This window comes from Pongo pygmaeus, chromosome 10 (assembly GCF_028885625.2).
Source record: "Pongo pygmaeus isolate AG05252 chromosome 10, NHGRI_mPonPyg2-v2.0_pri, whole genome shotgun sequence".
In the NCBI taxonomy this organism is placed as follows: Eukaryota; Metazoa; Chordata; class Mammalia; order Primates; family Hominidae; genus Pongo; species Pongo pygmaeus.
The window spans coordinates 19740177-19755320 of record NC_072383.2 but is presented as its reverse complement, the minus strand read 5'-3'; the positions used below and the strand labels follow the sequence as shown (position 1 = coordinate 19755320).

The 15144-nt window shown below is 36.9% G+C and overlaps 1 protein-coding gene across 12 annotated transcripts in view; it reads right to left on the bottom strand.

Moving 5' to 3' along the window:
• PLEKHA5 (pleckstrin homology domain containing A5) overlaps positions 1 to 15144 on the bottom strand; it is a 242703-nt gene that overhangs the window by 118638 nt on the left and 108921 nt on the right. For 11 of the 12 annotated variants that reach the window (XM_054442322.2, XM_054442315.2, XM_054442324.2 and 8 more), the window contains exons 4-5: positions 2316 to 2399; positions 1176 to 1296 (exon numbers count right to left, since the gene is read on the bottom strand). In XM_054442322.2, coding sequence (XP_054298297.1) covers positions 1176 to 1296; positions 2316 to 2399 — 205 coding nt within the window. Of the gene's footprint in view, positions 1 to 1175; positions 1297 to 2315; positions 2400 to 10908; positions 13612 to 15144 lie in introns of those variants that run through there. The other variant, XM_063672482.1, reaches the window with a different exon arrangement.

Genomic DNA, 15144 nt, shown 5'->3' with positions numbered 1-15144 from the left:
ACTCTTCTGTTCCATTATTTCTTGGAGCTCACTATATAAACCGAATGCCTATTTACCCATACTGTTGTTAGTGTGCTGTGTTATGAAACTTTCTGACCTTTGGAAATCTGTAGGTGAAAATGGTGTCTTTTTCCGGTTTTAATTAGTATTTTTCATATTACGGATGAGGCTGAGCATCTTTTTTCATATATTTAAGAGTAAATTCCATTTTCTTTCTTGAAAACTGATTTCATATAATTTTTCCATTTCCAAACTGGCTCATAAGCCCTTTTCTTATTGATTCACAGCACTTCTTTAATTATAAGGAAATTATTCTTTAATTGTTATATGAATTACAGATACTCTGCATGGATAATAATTACGTGTGGTTGAATTTCTCATTATTTTATATTGCTACTTCTGAGTTTTATGTCATATTTAGAAAGCCTATCTGCATTCTGAGCTTTTCTTGTTTTTTTTTTTTTTCTCAAATCTTCCATTGCTTTTTTCTTAGTTTTGTTTTTCACATTTCAACAACTGATCCATCTAGAAAATTTTTGGTGTAAAGTGTGAGGAACAGATTCAACTTTCTTTCAAGACAATGACCTAGTGGCTCTCAATCCATTCATCAATTTCTCCAGATTTTAATTAAAATATACTCATAAAGCATTATGCTCAGTTAGCCTGTTGGATTTATGTTACTTAACAATCAGAAATTATTTATATTATTTGAAAATTTATATTCATTTATAATCTCCTAACAAAATTTTATTTCAAAAACCTTAACTGGCATCTAAAATACTATTATTATAATTATCTATTTCCTTACAATAAACATAATTTACTATTACAATGGTTTTGCTGAAAAATGTTTTCTCAATCTAAGCATTCTTATAGTCAGATAATTTGATTTCTAGGCTATTACATGAATAATCACCTTTAAAACTTAAGTGTGTCCATTCTCTCTCACAAATATCAATATATTTCTAAAATTATTCCAAATTTAAAAATTTAAGTCACTGAATTACAATCTTATTACTTTGTATTTCAGGCTGTTGCTTCTTATATCAATTACCTCCAAATTCATGTAATAATAAAAATGTAATTATTATTCTATACTTTTAAGTCCATTATGGTTAACGGTATAGATACTGTTTACTCCTTATCAATAATTAATATAAAGCAAAATAACTTACTCTGCCTACAGGGCTCATTGGATGCACTGCATAATCTGAAGTCACGTTATAGTTAGAAGCTTCATTTATCATACTTATTGGTCGTTCCTTCTTTTCTTCAGATGTCATGGTTGCAACAGTCCTGAAAATATATGTCAAAATGCTAGAACTTGCTGTGTATGTAACCCACTTTATAATTACACTTCTCTACAGTTAACAATGCGAGTGTCCTACTTTTTCACAGTACTTGGATCCTAGTTACTCTAGAGTCAGGCCTTAATACTTACAACAACTTTAAATACAGCTAACACTTTTTCTAAGCCAAAAATACATTATTATCATGTTTATTTATTATTATTTTTTAAGACAAGAGTCTCACTCTGTTGCTCAGGCTACAGTGCAGTGGCGCAATCTTGGTTCACTGCAGAATCTGCCTCCCAGGTTCAAGTGATTTTCCTGCCTCAGACTCCTCAGTAGCTGGGACTACCGGCACGCGCCACCATGCCCGGCTAATTTTTCTATTTTTTTAGTACAGTTAGGGTTTCACCATGTTGGCCAGGCTGGTCTTGAATGCCTGACCTCAAGTGATTCGCCCACCTTGGCCTCCCAAAGTGCTAGGATTACAGGCGTGAGCCACCGCGCCCGGCCTATCATGTTTATTTATAATAGGCATTATTGCAGATATTCTACTTGGTCATCCAACTGAAAAATTAAAAACGATTATAAGATTATTCTAATTTTAAAACAATAACAATTTCAGTAACTAACTCTGTGAATAGCTTTATAGTATAATACATGCTTTGATGCTTATAAAACTCTTGTGAAATAGTAATTACCACTATCTGATTTAAGGATGAGAAAACTGAGTTCAAATTAGTTTAATAATCTAACCATTTACACGGTTTCTCTAAGCTTGCATCCCGGGTTCCTGAGCTTACTGCGTTTGAAGTACTATAAAAACAGCTTCTGAAATTACATTCTTCATGAAAAAAATGTTTAAGTCAGGTTTCTATATGACACATTGTGAACAGCTGGCATTCTGTTATTATACTTGACTACAAATGTCCAGATAAGAAAGCTGTTAAATTGAAATATAAATAACAGCAATTTCAAGGCTAACCCAATTTTGAATACAGGCATTCCATGAAACTCTTTACTTACTGTTCATTCACTACAAAAATACAATTGTCCTGTGATGGTTGTCCTGTGACTGGATGTTTGCAGGTCACTTTCCTTTCATTATGGCTGAAAAAAGAAGAAAAGAAAAACAGAACATGTAGGTATTTAAAATGCCCATTTATTTATTGTAACATTAAAGTTAGTCTACAAAGGAAATGAAATTCAAACTCCCAGCCTTTTCTTGTTTTTGTTTTTGAGGCGGAGTTTTATTCTTGTCGCTCAGGTTGGAGTGCAATGGCACGATCTCAGCTCACTACAACCTCCGCCTTCTGGGTTCAAGCAATTCTCCTGCCTCAGCCTCCCGAGTGGCTCGGATTATAGGCACCCACCATCACGCCCAGCTAATTTTTTGTATTTTTAGTAGAGACGGGGTTTCACTATGTTGGTCAGGTTGATCTTGAACTCCTGACCTCAGTTGATCCACCCGCCTCGGCCTCCCAAAGTGCTGGGATTACAGGCGTGAGACACGGTGCCTGGCCACCAGCCTTTTGAGATTCCTGACTATATCTTCCCTACTATCTATTGGGAGTGTATATGTGTGCAAATGTTACTTATATTTTTACAAAAAAGTTAAATGCATCCCTTCTCACTCTGGCCTCAATCCTTTTTCATTATTTTATAAACAAAGGTAAGTTGTAGGCCAAGTGCCGTGGCTCACGCCTATAATCCCAGCACTTTGGAGTGCCAAGGAAGGTGGATCACTTGAGGTCAGGCGTTCAAGACCAGCCTGACCAACATGGTGAAACCCCATCTCTATTAAAACTACAAAAATTAGCCAGGTTTTGTGGCGTGTGCCTGTAATCCCAGCTACTCGGGAGGCTGAGGCAGGAGAATTGCTCGAACCTGGGTGATGGAGGTTGCAGTGAGCTGAGATTGTGCCGTTGCACTCCAATCTGGGTAACAGAGTAAGACTCTGTCTTCCAAAAAAAAAAAGGTAAGTTGATTTGGCTGTTTGGCTCTTTACCCTGCATTGTAAAATACAATGATTACTGTATTTTATACTTCATAGGTGGGTTATGAAAAGTTAAGTATGAGTGTCTACCTACCTCCACCGTTTTATGGTCCAACATGGGTGCATTACAGAGTACTAATGCCAAATTCATAAATGGAAAGAAAACCTAACAGTACTACTATATGGGCACCAGTACCTTAAAAAAATAGAAGGTTCTGAAACAGGAATAATTTACAGTGTTTCTGTTTTACAAAATAACCTTTATATAGATAATGTAATGAGATTAATTTTTTGACACTTGAGGAAGGTATGTTGCAGAAAAAAAATGAAATCTGAAGGAGAAGCAAAAATCTCAAGTAAATGAAATGTGGAAACAACAACAAAAACAAAGAAAAATCTGTTATGTCTACTGAAAAAAATTGCTTTGAATTGTTATGACTATTTTTGGAGAAAAAGATGTTTGCCTAATAAATAGTATTCTTTCTTGGTTGAGTGATAAGATTAAGGTCTTCAACTGTCTTTCTGAATGAAAGAAGGAAAAAAACCCTATTTATTTAAGCCAAAAATACTAGATGCTCAAAATAACATGCAATATATATTGATATATTAAATAGTCTATAATAATTTTTATCAGGTCATATACAATAATCTGTTAACAGAGACCTATCATTGACATGCCTGACATTAGAAAATTTACCTTGTAAGGTCTGTATTGAATATTAGTTTTCTTTTGTTAATCTTAAAATATTAGTACACGTGCTCTGTATGGTGATAAGTCTATAACCACAACTGCAAACTTCCAGGTAAATTTCATATGCTTAAATTCTTTTTCCAAATCCTAGTTTTCATATTTTTTTGGGTAACTCAATACCCTGAAACTTTATCCATTAAATAAAATGGAAACGGTATTAATATAAAGATATAAAGTTTTTGAAAAGTTCCATATGGACTATTGTAAGAGTAGAATGATTAATGAAACACAGTGTTTCTATTAGTCCTTAGATCAAGTGGTCTAAGAAGCACACAGAGGCATCTGTTAATATTTAGAACCATGTTAATAGATACAGCACTTGGCACCCTGGGAGGCGGCTGGCTCACTGTTAGGTCCTGACCATTGTCCTTGGCACAACAGAGGAGTGACTGCTCAGGACCCACAGGAAGGGCAGGGAAGGGAAGACAATGATTCTAGCCTTTTCTCAATTCTACCAAAGCCTGTCTCCTGTATTATTACAGATTCTGTGTTTTCATCTTAGATCTGCCATTCTTTTCTGCATTTCACAAGTTTTTTTTTTTTTGATGGGCCTCAAAATTCAGATCAAGAGAATCATCAGTTCTGCTATAACGCTTGCTGGAACTGTTTCAACATGATTTGTATGTTAAAGGAACAATCTGAGCGTAACACAACTTGGCACTTGCTTATGCATGATTTTATCTGTGAGAGACTCTAGATGGATGCAAAAAACTGGACCCAAGAAAACCCAGCCACATAGGAATACACAACATGTATATCTGCACACACCTCAAACATGTACCAGCTACTTCAGTTCACTGCCTGTTTTATGAAACACACCTATCCGCATCTGGTGATACAACTTTTTTTCTTTTCTTTTTTTTTTTTTTGAGACAGAGTTTTGCTCTGTTGCCCAGGCTACAGTGAAATGGCGCAATCCCAGAGCACTGCAACCTCCGCCTCCTGGGTTCAAATGATCCTCCTGCCTCAGCCTCCCAAGGTAGCTGGGATTATGAGCGTGTGTCACCATGCCTGGCTAATGTTTTCCATTTTTAGTAGAGATGGGGGTTTTGCCATGTTGGCCAGGCTGGTCTTGAACTCCTGGCCTCAAGTGATCCATCAGCCTTGGCTTCCCAAAGTGCTGGGATTACAGGTGTGAGCCACCGCGCCAGGCCTACAGCTTTCAATGCAATTTCAGATAACCTTCCTCCCAACACTTCCCAATAATTCACATGCTGAAACCCTTTCAGCACCCAGTTACTTTCACAAGCAAACTGTGGGTCTTTTTCAAGGCCAAATGTCATATTTATTATGCTACCATTTTTATTCGGTTCCTATCTTTATTCCTATGTGTCACTAATGAAGTTTTTGAGTGGTGTGCTCCTAAATCCATTTTCCCCCCAAGCCCTGTGTCTTTTGTTTCCAGATTGTGCATGATGAGGTGATTTTTAGGGACACACATGCTATATTTTTGCAAAACATATTGCACTACTAAATTACAAACTAACATATCACTATCCTATTAAAAATGCATTAGAATTTTAACAGACACTGAAACAAGGTGTCACTTAAAAAATTCTTGCCAGATATTTTATGCTTAATAAAAACTGAAAATAAAAAAAGTATTTAAAAAAATTGTATTTCTAGAAGAATCCTTATAAAAAGGATAAAATTCACGTCTTTATTTTTTTTTTATTTTATTATCTTTATTTTTTGAGATGGAGTTTCACTCTTGTTGCCCAGGCTGGAGTGCAATAGCACGATCTCAGCTCACTCCAAGTTCCGCCTCCCAGGTTCAAGCGATTCTCCTGCCTCAGCCTCCCAAGTATTTGAGACTACAGGCATGCACCACCACGCCTGGCCAATTTTGTAGTTTTAGTAGAGAGGGGTTTCACCATGTTGGTCAGGCTGGTCTCAAACTCCTGTCCTCAGGTGATCCACCCGCCTTGGCCTCCCAAAGTGCTGGGATTACAGGTATGAGGCTCTGCGCCCGGCCAAATTCAGGTCTTGATATAAGACATACCTATGGTCACAGAACAAACTAATTCCCACCTTGTCTCTGTAGTCACTGTGGCCTAGTAGGAAGTCCAAACTTTTCTAAATACAATGCCAGTGTTTACCTACTCTTACTTCCAGACTTTTAATGTATAGGTCTAGACAAGTGGTTCTCAATTGGGTGATTCTGCCTCCAGGTGAGCATTTGGCAATCCCCGGTAACATTTTGAATGTCGTAACTGGGGAAATGTTACTGGTGTCTAGTGGGTAGAGGCCAGGGTGCTGCTAAACATTTTATAATGCAGAGCAGAGCCCTCCATGACCAAATAAACCTCCAGAAACGTCAGCAGTGCTGAGAGTGGGAAGCCCTACACTAGGCTATCATAACCCTTAAAATAACTGACTCTACTGAATAAGAAAAGCAGTATTTACTATTCGTGTTCCTGTATTTCTCTAAACACAACAGAGGTAGCAGAAAACAATGGCAGTTGAGAGCACAGTTTCTGAAATCAGACTACATAGATTTGAATCCCAGCTCCTCCACTTAATAGCTAGGTGATCTCTGGCAACTTTACCTCTCTCTGTCTCAACTGAATAAAGGCAGCTATGTCACAGGTTATTCCTTCATTTAGTCAACATATACATGTATATACACACAAATATTTTCATAAATATAAGATCTATATAGACATATATTTATATACAGTAGTCCTCCCTTATCTGTGGTTTTGCTTTCTATGGTTTCAGTTACCCTCAGTCAATTGCCATCCAAAAATATTAAATAGAAAATCCCAGAGATAAACAATTCATAAATTTTAAATTGTGAGTTGTTCTGAGTAGTGTGATGAAATCTCTCTCCATCCTGCTCTATCCCATCTATGATGTGAATCATCCCTTTGTCCAGTGTCTCTAAACTGTCGATGCTACCTGCCCTGTTAGTTACTTAGTAGTTGGCTTGGTTCTCAGATTAACTGTTGAGGTATTGCAGTTTTTGTGTTCAAACAACCTTTACTTTACTTAATAATGACACCACCCCACCCCCCAAAGTACAAGACTAGTGATGCTGGTGTGCTGTTACACTTTTATTAGTTATTGTAGTTAAACTTTTACTGTGCCTAATTTTTTAAAAAACAAGAGATGGGGTCTTGCTGGGTTGCCCAGTCTGGCCTCAAACTCCCGGGCTCAAGTGATCTTCCTACTTTGGTTTCCCAAACTGCTGGGATTACAGGTATGTGTCAGCATGCCTGTCCCATTGTGCCTAATTTATAAATTAAAATGTATCATAAAGCAGTGAGAAAAACATAAAAAATCCTTGCCCTCATGGAACTTACTTTATAATGGAGCTGTAGAAAATAATAAGCACTTGATAAATGTTATTTACAATTATTATGAACTGCAGGACGTTCAGTATATGTCATCATTATATTAGTATTTGGTCAATTATTTAAATTAAAAGTTTAACTTCATGCCTACCCATACAGTCACGTGTCACTTAACTATGGTAATACATTTTGTTTGTCTGTTTCATCATACTCAACTCCAACTATGATGATACATTCTAAAATATATTAGGTGATTTTAGTTGTGTGAATATCATAAAGTATACATACACAAAGCTAGTTGGTACTGCCTACTATAAAAATAGAAAATATATTTATATATAAACCTAGGCTATATAGTATAGCTTATTGCTCCTAGGATAAAAACAGGTATGGCATGTTACTGTATTGAATACTATAGGCCATTGCAGTATAATGTTAAGTATTTGTGTATCTAAATATATCTAAACATAGAAAAGGTACATTAAAAAGTATGGTATTATGCCTGTAATCCCAGCACTTTGGGAGGCCAAGGAGGGTGGATCACTTGAGGCCGGGAGTTCGAGACCAGCCTGGACAACATGGCGAAACCCTGTCTCAACTAAAAATACAGAAATTAGCCAGGTATGGTGGCGCACGCCTGTAATCCCAGCTACTCTGGTGGCTGCAGCATGACAACTGCTTGACCCCAAGAGGCAGAGGCTGCAGTGAGCTGAGATAGCGCCAATGCACTCAAGTCTGGGCAAAAAAGTATGGTATTAAAGATTAAACACTCTATCCCTCAGGCCATAATGCAGTGATGTGAACACAACTCTCTGCAGCCTCAACCTCCCAAGTTCACGCTGTCCTCTTACCTCAGCCTCTCAAGTAACTGGGACTAAAGGTGCACACCACCACACCTACCTAATTTTTAAAATAGCTACTTGGGAGGCTGAAGCAGGAGGAAATGTTTGAGCCCAGGAGTTCGAGTTAAAAGGAAGGTGTTTTTTTTTTTTTTTTTTTTTGACAGTCTCACTCTTGTTCCCCAGGCAGGAGTGCAATGGCGTAATCTCGGCTCACTGCAACCTCCCCCTCCCGGGTTCAAGCTATTCTCCTGCCTCAGCCTCCCGAGTAGCTGGGATTACAGGCGCCTGCCACCACACCCGGCTAATTTTTGTATTTTTAGTAGAGACGGGGTTTCACCATGTTGGCCAGGCTGCTCTCGAACTCCTGACCTCAGGTGACCTGCCCTCTAAGTTTCCCAAAATCTCCCTGGCCATCTTTCTCAAGAATCTCACTACTCAGAGATAGGAGATTCCATGTCTAATTCAACCAACGGCAAAATAAGTGGGACTACTATGGTGAGCGAGCTAACGCCAGTCAAAATTCACAACTTTGTGGCCGACCTAGAGGAAACTGAATAAAATGCAGTTATATTATAATAGCAAGGAAAAAGGGGAAGGAAGAGGCTATTAGCTAGGAAATATTCTGTTTTCTTAGACAAAGCAACTTACATATGGTCCAAAGAAAATATCTGCGCTAGCATATTCAAAAGTAGATTTCTCTTGTTTTATACGGTAAAAGAAGAAAATGGTTTTACTAGTTTCTTGCTTTGGGAAGGTAAAATGGTAATTCAACCTGAACTTCAGACCTTTAGAGATTTTGTTTCTACCTTCAGAAAAATGTTTTAATGTTTTGGCTACACAATGACTACCTTTCATAATGCAATTCTTCCTTGTGGGAGCATGTGTTTTTGGTGGGGTTTTTTTTTTTTTTTTTTAAATCTCTATTTCATGGGCAACTTCAGTGACAAAGCAGTTAAAATCCACTCTGCTTTTTAATCCAAAATCCACTCTGCTTTTTTAAAAGAATATTGAAATTGCTATTAACATATTGCCAATAACAGCCAATACTATTCTTCTGAGTGATACATTACAGTCAGGCAAAGCAAGCTTTATTATGCAGTGTTTCATATATGTAACCATGGTAATATCGTTGAAAATGTATCTACTGTGCAAAACGAGTAATACATATTTTAGAATCCCACAGAAGAGATTTCAGTTGTTTCTTACTAAACTCAGATGTGAACCCATTTATATGATTTGCTCTGAATCATGTATTTCCCTTAAGGGAAAAAGAGAAAGATTTAATTTAGTTTAAGAAAAATAGAATAGCATAGTGGTTTGGCAGCTGCCATTTGGCAATTCTTCTGCCACTCCTGGCAACAAAAGCCAGTATCATGACTTGGACTTTTATAAAGGCCCAACCCACAAAAGCTGCCACATATCCACAATAATGTTAGACTGGAGTGGGGCAGAAGAGGTGTGGAAACTATGGAAGCTATTGTATTTCTCTATGAAGAAAACTATGCAGCAAAAAGCTCAGATGTGTGCTTTTAACTTGTGTTTTCAGTATCCTTCTAGTGAAACCAAAAAGAGTACTATAATTTTTAACTATAATTTACTAGATTCTCAAGTTGGCCTTAGTTTCATTACTCTATAAAAAACAATTACACTCTCTAGCTTGCCTTAAAATTGAAGAGCTCTCATCAACAGAAATCACACAGTGTCTTGTAATTTTGCAACTCAAACAATCAAATCTTAATTAGGTTTAAAATACATGTTTGTAGCAGCCATTTAGTTATTAAATCAATTCAGCCTATGCTAGTCAAGTGATTTAAAAATTATTATTAAATATAAAATTTCTTAATGTTTTACATAGATAACTTTTAATTTGCTTTCATTGTAATAAAAAGGAGAAAAATATCCTGTTGAAATCTGGCTGCCACAAAGACTGTTTCTGCAATTTATTTTTAAACTGAAAATACGCTGGCATAGAAAATTGTGCCTACAATTAAAGGCAATGTTTTAAGAACAAAAGAAAAATATTAAAAGTGCTTTGCCTTTCTTGAAACTGAATTCTTGAGTCTTTTTTATGTGAAGCAATAACCACTGAGTTAGCAATCTCAAAGATTGTAATTTTTTTTGAGGGGTAAAACATGAAAAGTATATATTTCCTTTCCCCACATTTAGTTCTAAATGCCATTTGCCTTTAACTTAGAACTAACTGCTTCCAGACATCCTGCTCAAACCTCAATGTTTCATTTACCCACCATCTACAAATTCTCCTTAAGGTCTTAACCCTTTATTTTCTATTCTTTCTCCTCTCATCATTTAGAAAACAGATAATTTCTAATTTCTTGGGGGAAAAGAAGGGATTAATCAGGTGTGAAAACCTCACTCATCCTCACCTCCAGCAATAAATATTATGATCACCACCATAACAGCTACCCTCAAGCATTTCAGTGCTACTCACATATTCAGCTGTCATATAATGGCCTTGACAATCCTCACAGAGCCCATTTGAGGTAGGTGTTAGTATTTGTAGTTTATGAATACATAAACTGAGGCTCATAGCATTTAGAAGGTTGCCAGAAGTCATACTCCAAGTAGGAGTGCCTCCAAGGCTTGAGCTGCTCTCCTTTTCAGATCCCAACCTTTCAACAGCTGCCCCTTTCTCCAACTCTTCCACAGCCAATGAGACTTCTCAGTTCTGCCTTTCATCTTCTGTTCAACGACACTAGAACAGAATAAAGCCATATTTTCCTTAGAGGCCCTTTTCCTTCTTCCGCTGACAGCAGATGTGCCATGCACATGCTGCCTCTCTCACTGCTCCTCTTCCCTCCTCCTCTCATCTCACTGCCTACCATCACCCCAGGATCATTTCTATCGGAAGCACAGTAATGAAAGCTTTCCCAATTCCAGTTTAATTTTAAACCCAATGCCTCTCATCCTTGGAAGCTTCACAATCATTTCCTACTCTTAGCTGTTCAGACAAAATTACCACCAAAACAGATTTAGAAATGTTACCTCACATTTCTACCATTACAGGTATCAAATAATTTAAATACAAATAATAATTGTAAAGCATGTGTTGCACCCAACAGGAACTGAAAATCTTGCTTGACTCAGAGGAGATGACTTAAACCCCAGTGAGAAAATATGAGTATGATGTAACACTGTAAGTACAAAGCTAAAACCATTATTATAGAATTAAGAACATTAAGGGGAAAAAAATTAAATGTTCAAAACATAAAAAGCTCACGTATCAACTCACCTGTTTTAGGATTTGGTTTTTCACTGATAATTTCTAAGTTATCTTTCTTAAAAACTCTCTTAAATAAAACCAGCATACACATTAAGAATCTACAAAATGGGCTGGGTGCGGTGGCTCACGCCTGTAATTCTAGCACTTTGGGAGGCAGAGGCAGGTGGATCACCTGAGGTCAGGAGTTTGAGACCACTCTGGCCAAAATGGTGAAAACCTGTCTCTACTAAAAATACAAAAATTAGCCAGGTGCAGTGGTGCCCATCTGTAGTCCCAGCTACTAGGGAGGCTGAGGCATGAGTATTGCTTGAACCCAGGACGCAGAGGCTGCAGTGAGCCAAGATCGTGCCACTGCACTCCAGCCTGGATGACAGAGTGAGACTCTGTCTCAAAAAAACAAAAAACAAAAAACAAAAAACAAAAAAAGGAACTTACAAAATGAACACCTTTTAATGAATTTAAAGCAATTTTGAAAGTAATGTAAGAATGATTCAATTAACACCATGCTAGTTAAAAACAAAATGTACCTATCCCATCCATCCCGAGTATTATGGCACAGTTACATTTTAGATCACTTGATAAATTAAAAGCAAAAGTGCTTAACATAATTTAGATAATTCTTTCACCTGTAAGTAATTTGAGTGAATCTGAACTTAACCATTTAAGAAAATGGGAAGGTTAACTGGTACTATACGGTTAAAACAGAAATATGATTCTTAAAATGTACACACTAATTTGCCAAAGTAATTTTCTGCCAAGTATTCAAGAATTAAGTGATATTGACTGCTAATAACATCTCAGCCACTGTGCAGGCGCATATGGTTCTAAGACTCTCTTTTTTTTAAAAAAAATTGTATGTATTTATCTTTACAATTTATTTTTCTTTTCTTTCTTTTTTTTTTTTTTTAGACGGAATCTCACTCTATTACCCAGGCAGGCTGGAGTACAGTGGTGTGATTTTGGGCTCACTGCAACCTCTAACTCCTGGGTTCAAGCGATTCTCCTGCCTCAACCTCCCAAGTAGATGGGATTACAGGCACCACCACCATGCCCAGCTAATCTGTGTATTTTTAGTAGAGACGGGGTTTTGCCATGTTGGCCAGGCTGGTCTTGAACTCCTAGCCTCAAGTGATCCACCCGCCTTGGATTCCCATAGTGGTGGGATTACAGGCATGAGCCATCACACCCAGCTATTTCTACAATTTATTTTTCAACTGAAAAATTGAGACAGTATGTATTTATCATGTACAACATGACTCTCTTAACAGCATCTGAATCCACCTCATTGTAACAAGACTCTTCACTATTGAGTCTATCCTCCAAGCTGAGCTTCAACTTTTTTCTGTAGAACAGGAATCAAAACCAAAAAACCAAACCAGCAGCACAACAAAACCCCTACCTCTTTAAAAGGATAAAGTATCTGGTTACACACCAAGGCATATTAGCTGGATCTAATAGAGTCCTCACCATATAATAGCTGAACTTGAATGTGTTAGTAGAATCAGATTTCTTAAAAACAAATAAATTATGTCACTTCCTTGCTTTAAATAATTGTTGGCTCTCTACATCATCTTTAATGTGAAGTATAATGGCTTGCATACAACTATAATTTAATGAATAAGGAACACTGACAATGTGATCCAAGGTTAAAGTTTACTGTTGAATGATATATGGAAAAAGCACTTATAAAGCCACATAACAGAATAAAAATGCTCACAGGGTATATTTTAGTGGGTTAAAAGAATACTTACTCGAAAAGTTGCAGAGTCACTTGTATAAAAATATTGTGTCACAAGTCTTACTGACTTTCAAAATATAACTGGGCAGAACCCTAACTCAGAAACATTTCAATAATCAGAAATATTCTTGTCATCTAAAAGCAATAACATGGCATTCAAAAATATACATAGCCTGTAATCCCAGCACTTTGGGAAGCCGAAGTGAGAGGACTGCTTTAGGCCAGGAGTTTGAGGCTAGCCTGGACAATAAAGAAAGGCCCTGTCTCTTAAAAAAAAAAAAAAAAAAAGAAATTAATAATAATAATATTAAAACTTAGCCAGGTGAGGTGGTGCATCCCTGTAGTCCCAATTACTCAGGAAGCTGAGGTGGGAGGATCCCCTAAGCTTAGGCGTTCAAGGCTGCAGTGAGCTACGATGGTGCCATTATGCTCCAGCCTGGGCCACAGCAAGACCCTGTCTTTAAAAAAAAAAAAAAAAAAAAAACTCCCTAATGAATGCTAATTTGTAATATTTTATTGTAACATGCATTATATAGAAGTTTATTATACCTTTGGGAAGGAAGCAAAAGGCAAATTAGAAAAAGTTTAAGTATCCACTCTTTTGCGTGTGGTCACACTCCACTTTAGAAAGTTAACCAAATTATAACCTATACATAAATTACCACACAATTTGAAGAGATCCAATTATTTTATTGTAGATAAAACACATTCTTTCCAATAGAGTCAAACTGACAGAGTAACAGTTCAATTCAAAAGGGAAAAAACTGCTAATCACTTATTCCTTATCGTGCAGTATTCATTTTCATATGCTGCATGAGCTTTAAACAATTTCTTCAAGAATAAAAAAGTAGCTGACTCATAAGTCAAATGATATTCCTATGATACAAAAAGATTTTGTAAAAAACGGTTGGCTTTCTTTCAAAATAGCTATCTCGTAGCATAACAAATACTTTTATTCATTCTATATGTGCTAGGCACTGGTGACACAGCCTTAATAATATTACAAATACAAATAAACAAACATGAAGAGTCACGTAACCATAAACAAAATACAAAGGGGAAACCGATTAGGGATTGATCTTGCTTAGAAAGGAAAAGAGCAGAGAAGGCATCCCGGAAGTGGCTACCATTTGAATTGAGCCTGGTGGAATCGGCGGGATTAGTCAGATGTGGCTGGAGTTCAGCACAGACTGAAGCTGGCTAGGGCACAAAGAAATGTGGTTGAAAATCTAGGCTTTGACTAACAATATGTTTATGTATATAAAATGTGTTATATAAGTTTTGAAACAATGTATTTGCTCCCCTCCTAGGTTTTCTTTTATTTCAATTCCAAAATAATATATTTGTTAAAACTCTGAAAAGGCCCAAATAGTAATGCACTTTATGTGATGCAAACAACACTTAATTTAGGTTCAGTTTAGTCAACAAATCATTACCCTCAAGCACTGAGAAATTTCTCACTTGCAGATGAGGCACGAGTGGGACAGAAATCCAACCCAGAATAGCAGGGTAAGTAACCCAATTCCTATAGCAGTGACATTGTGAACAGAGTGGGCAATAACTAGAGACATGGGGGGAAATCCAATGGCCATTACAGGACACTGTGATGGCAATATTTTACTCTGGAGACACATTTCCTTCCAGCAGAGCACAACGCAGGGCATGCTATCAACAGGCTAGTTAACTAGCAGGTTTTGATCATCAGAGTGAAGATGGAATCTCTACAATGCAAAGATCAAGATATCCTCCTCAGGTATTTAACTTGCTTTGCCAATTCATTTCTTCGTGTTGAAATTATTTATTAAGCATCCTATATATACAAGGTTTTGTACTGTCTACCACAAGGAAACAAAAATATAGTTTAAGACTATAAGGGCCTTAAGAAATACTATTCCATCTGAGTTTACTAGGCTAAATTTCAAACAAAGAAGAGTAGCACAATTACACTTTTTCAAGCAGTGTATAGTATTGGTGGAAGGTGTTCCTCAAAG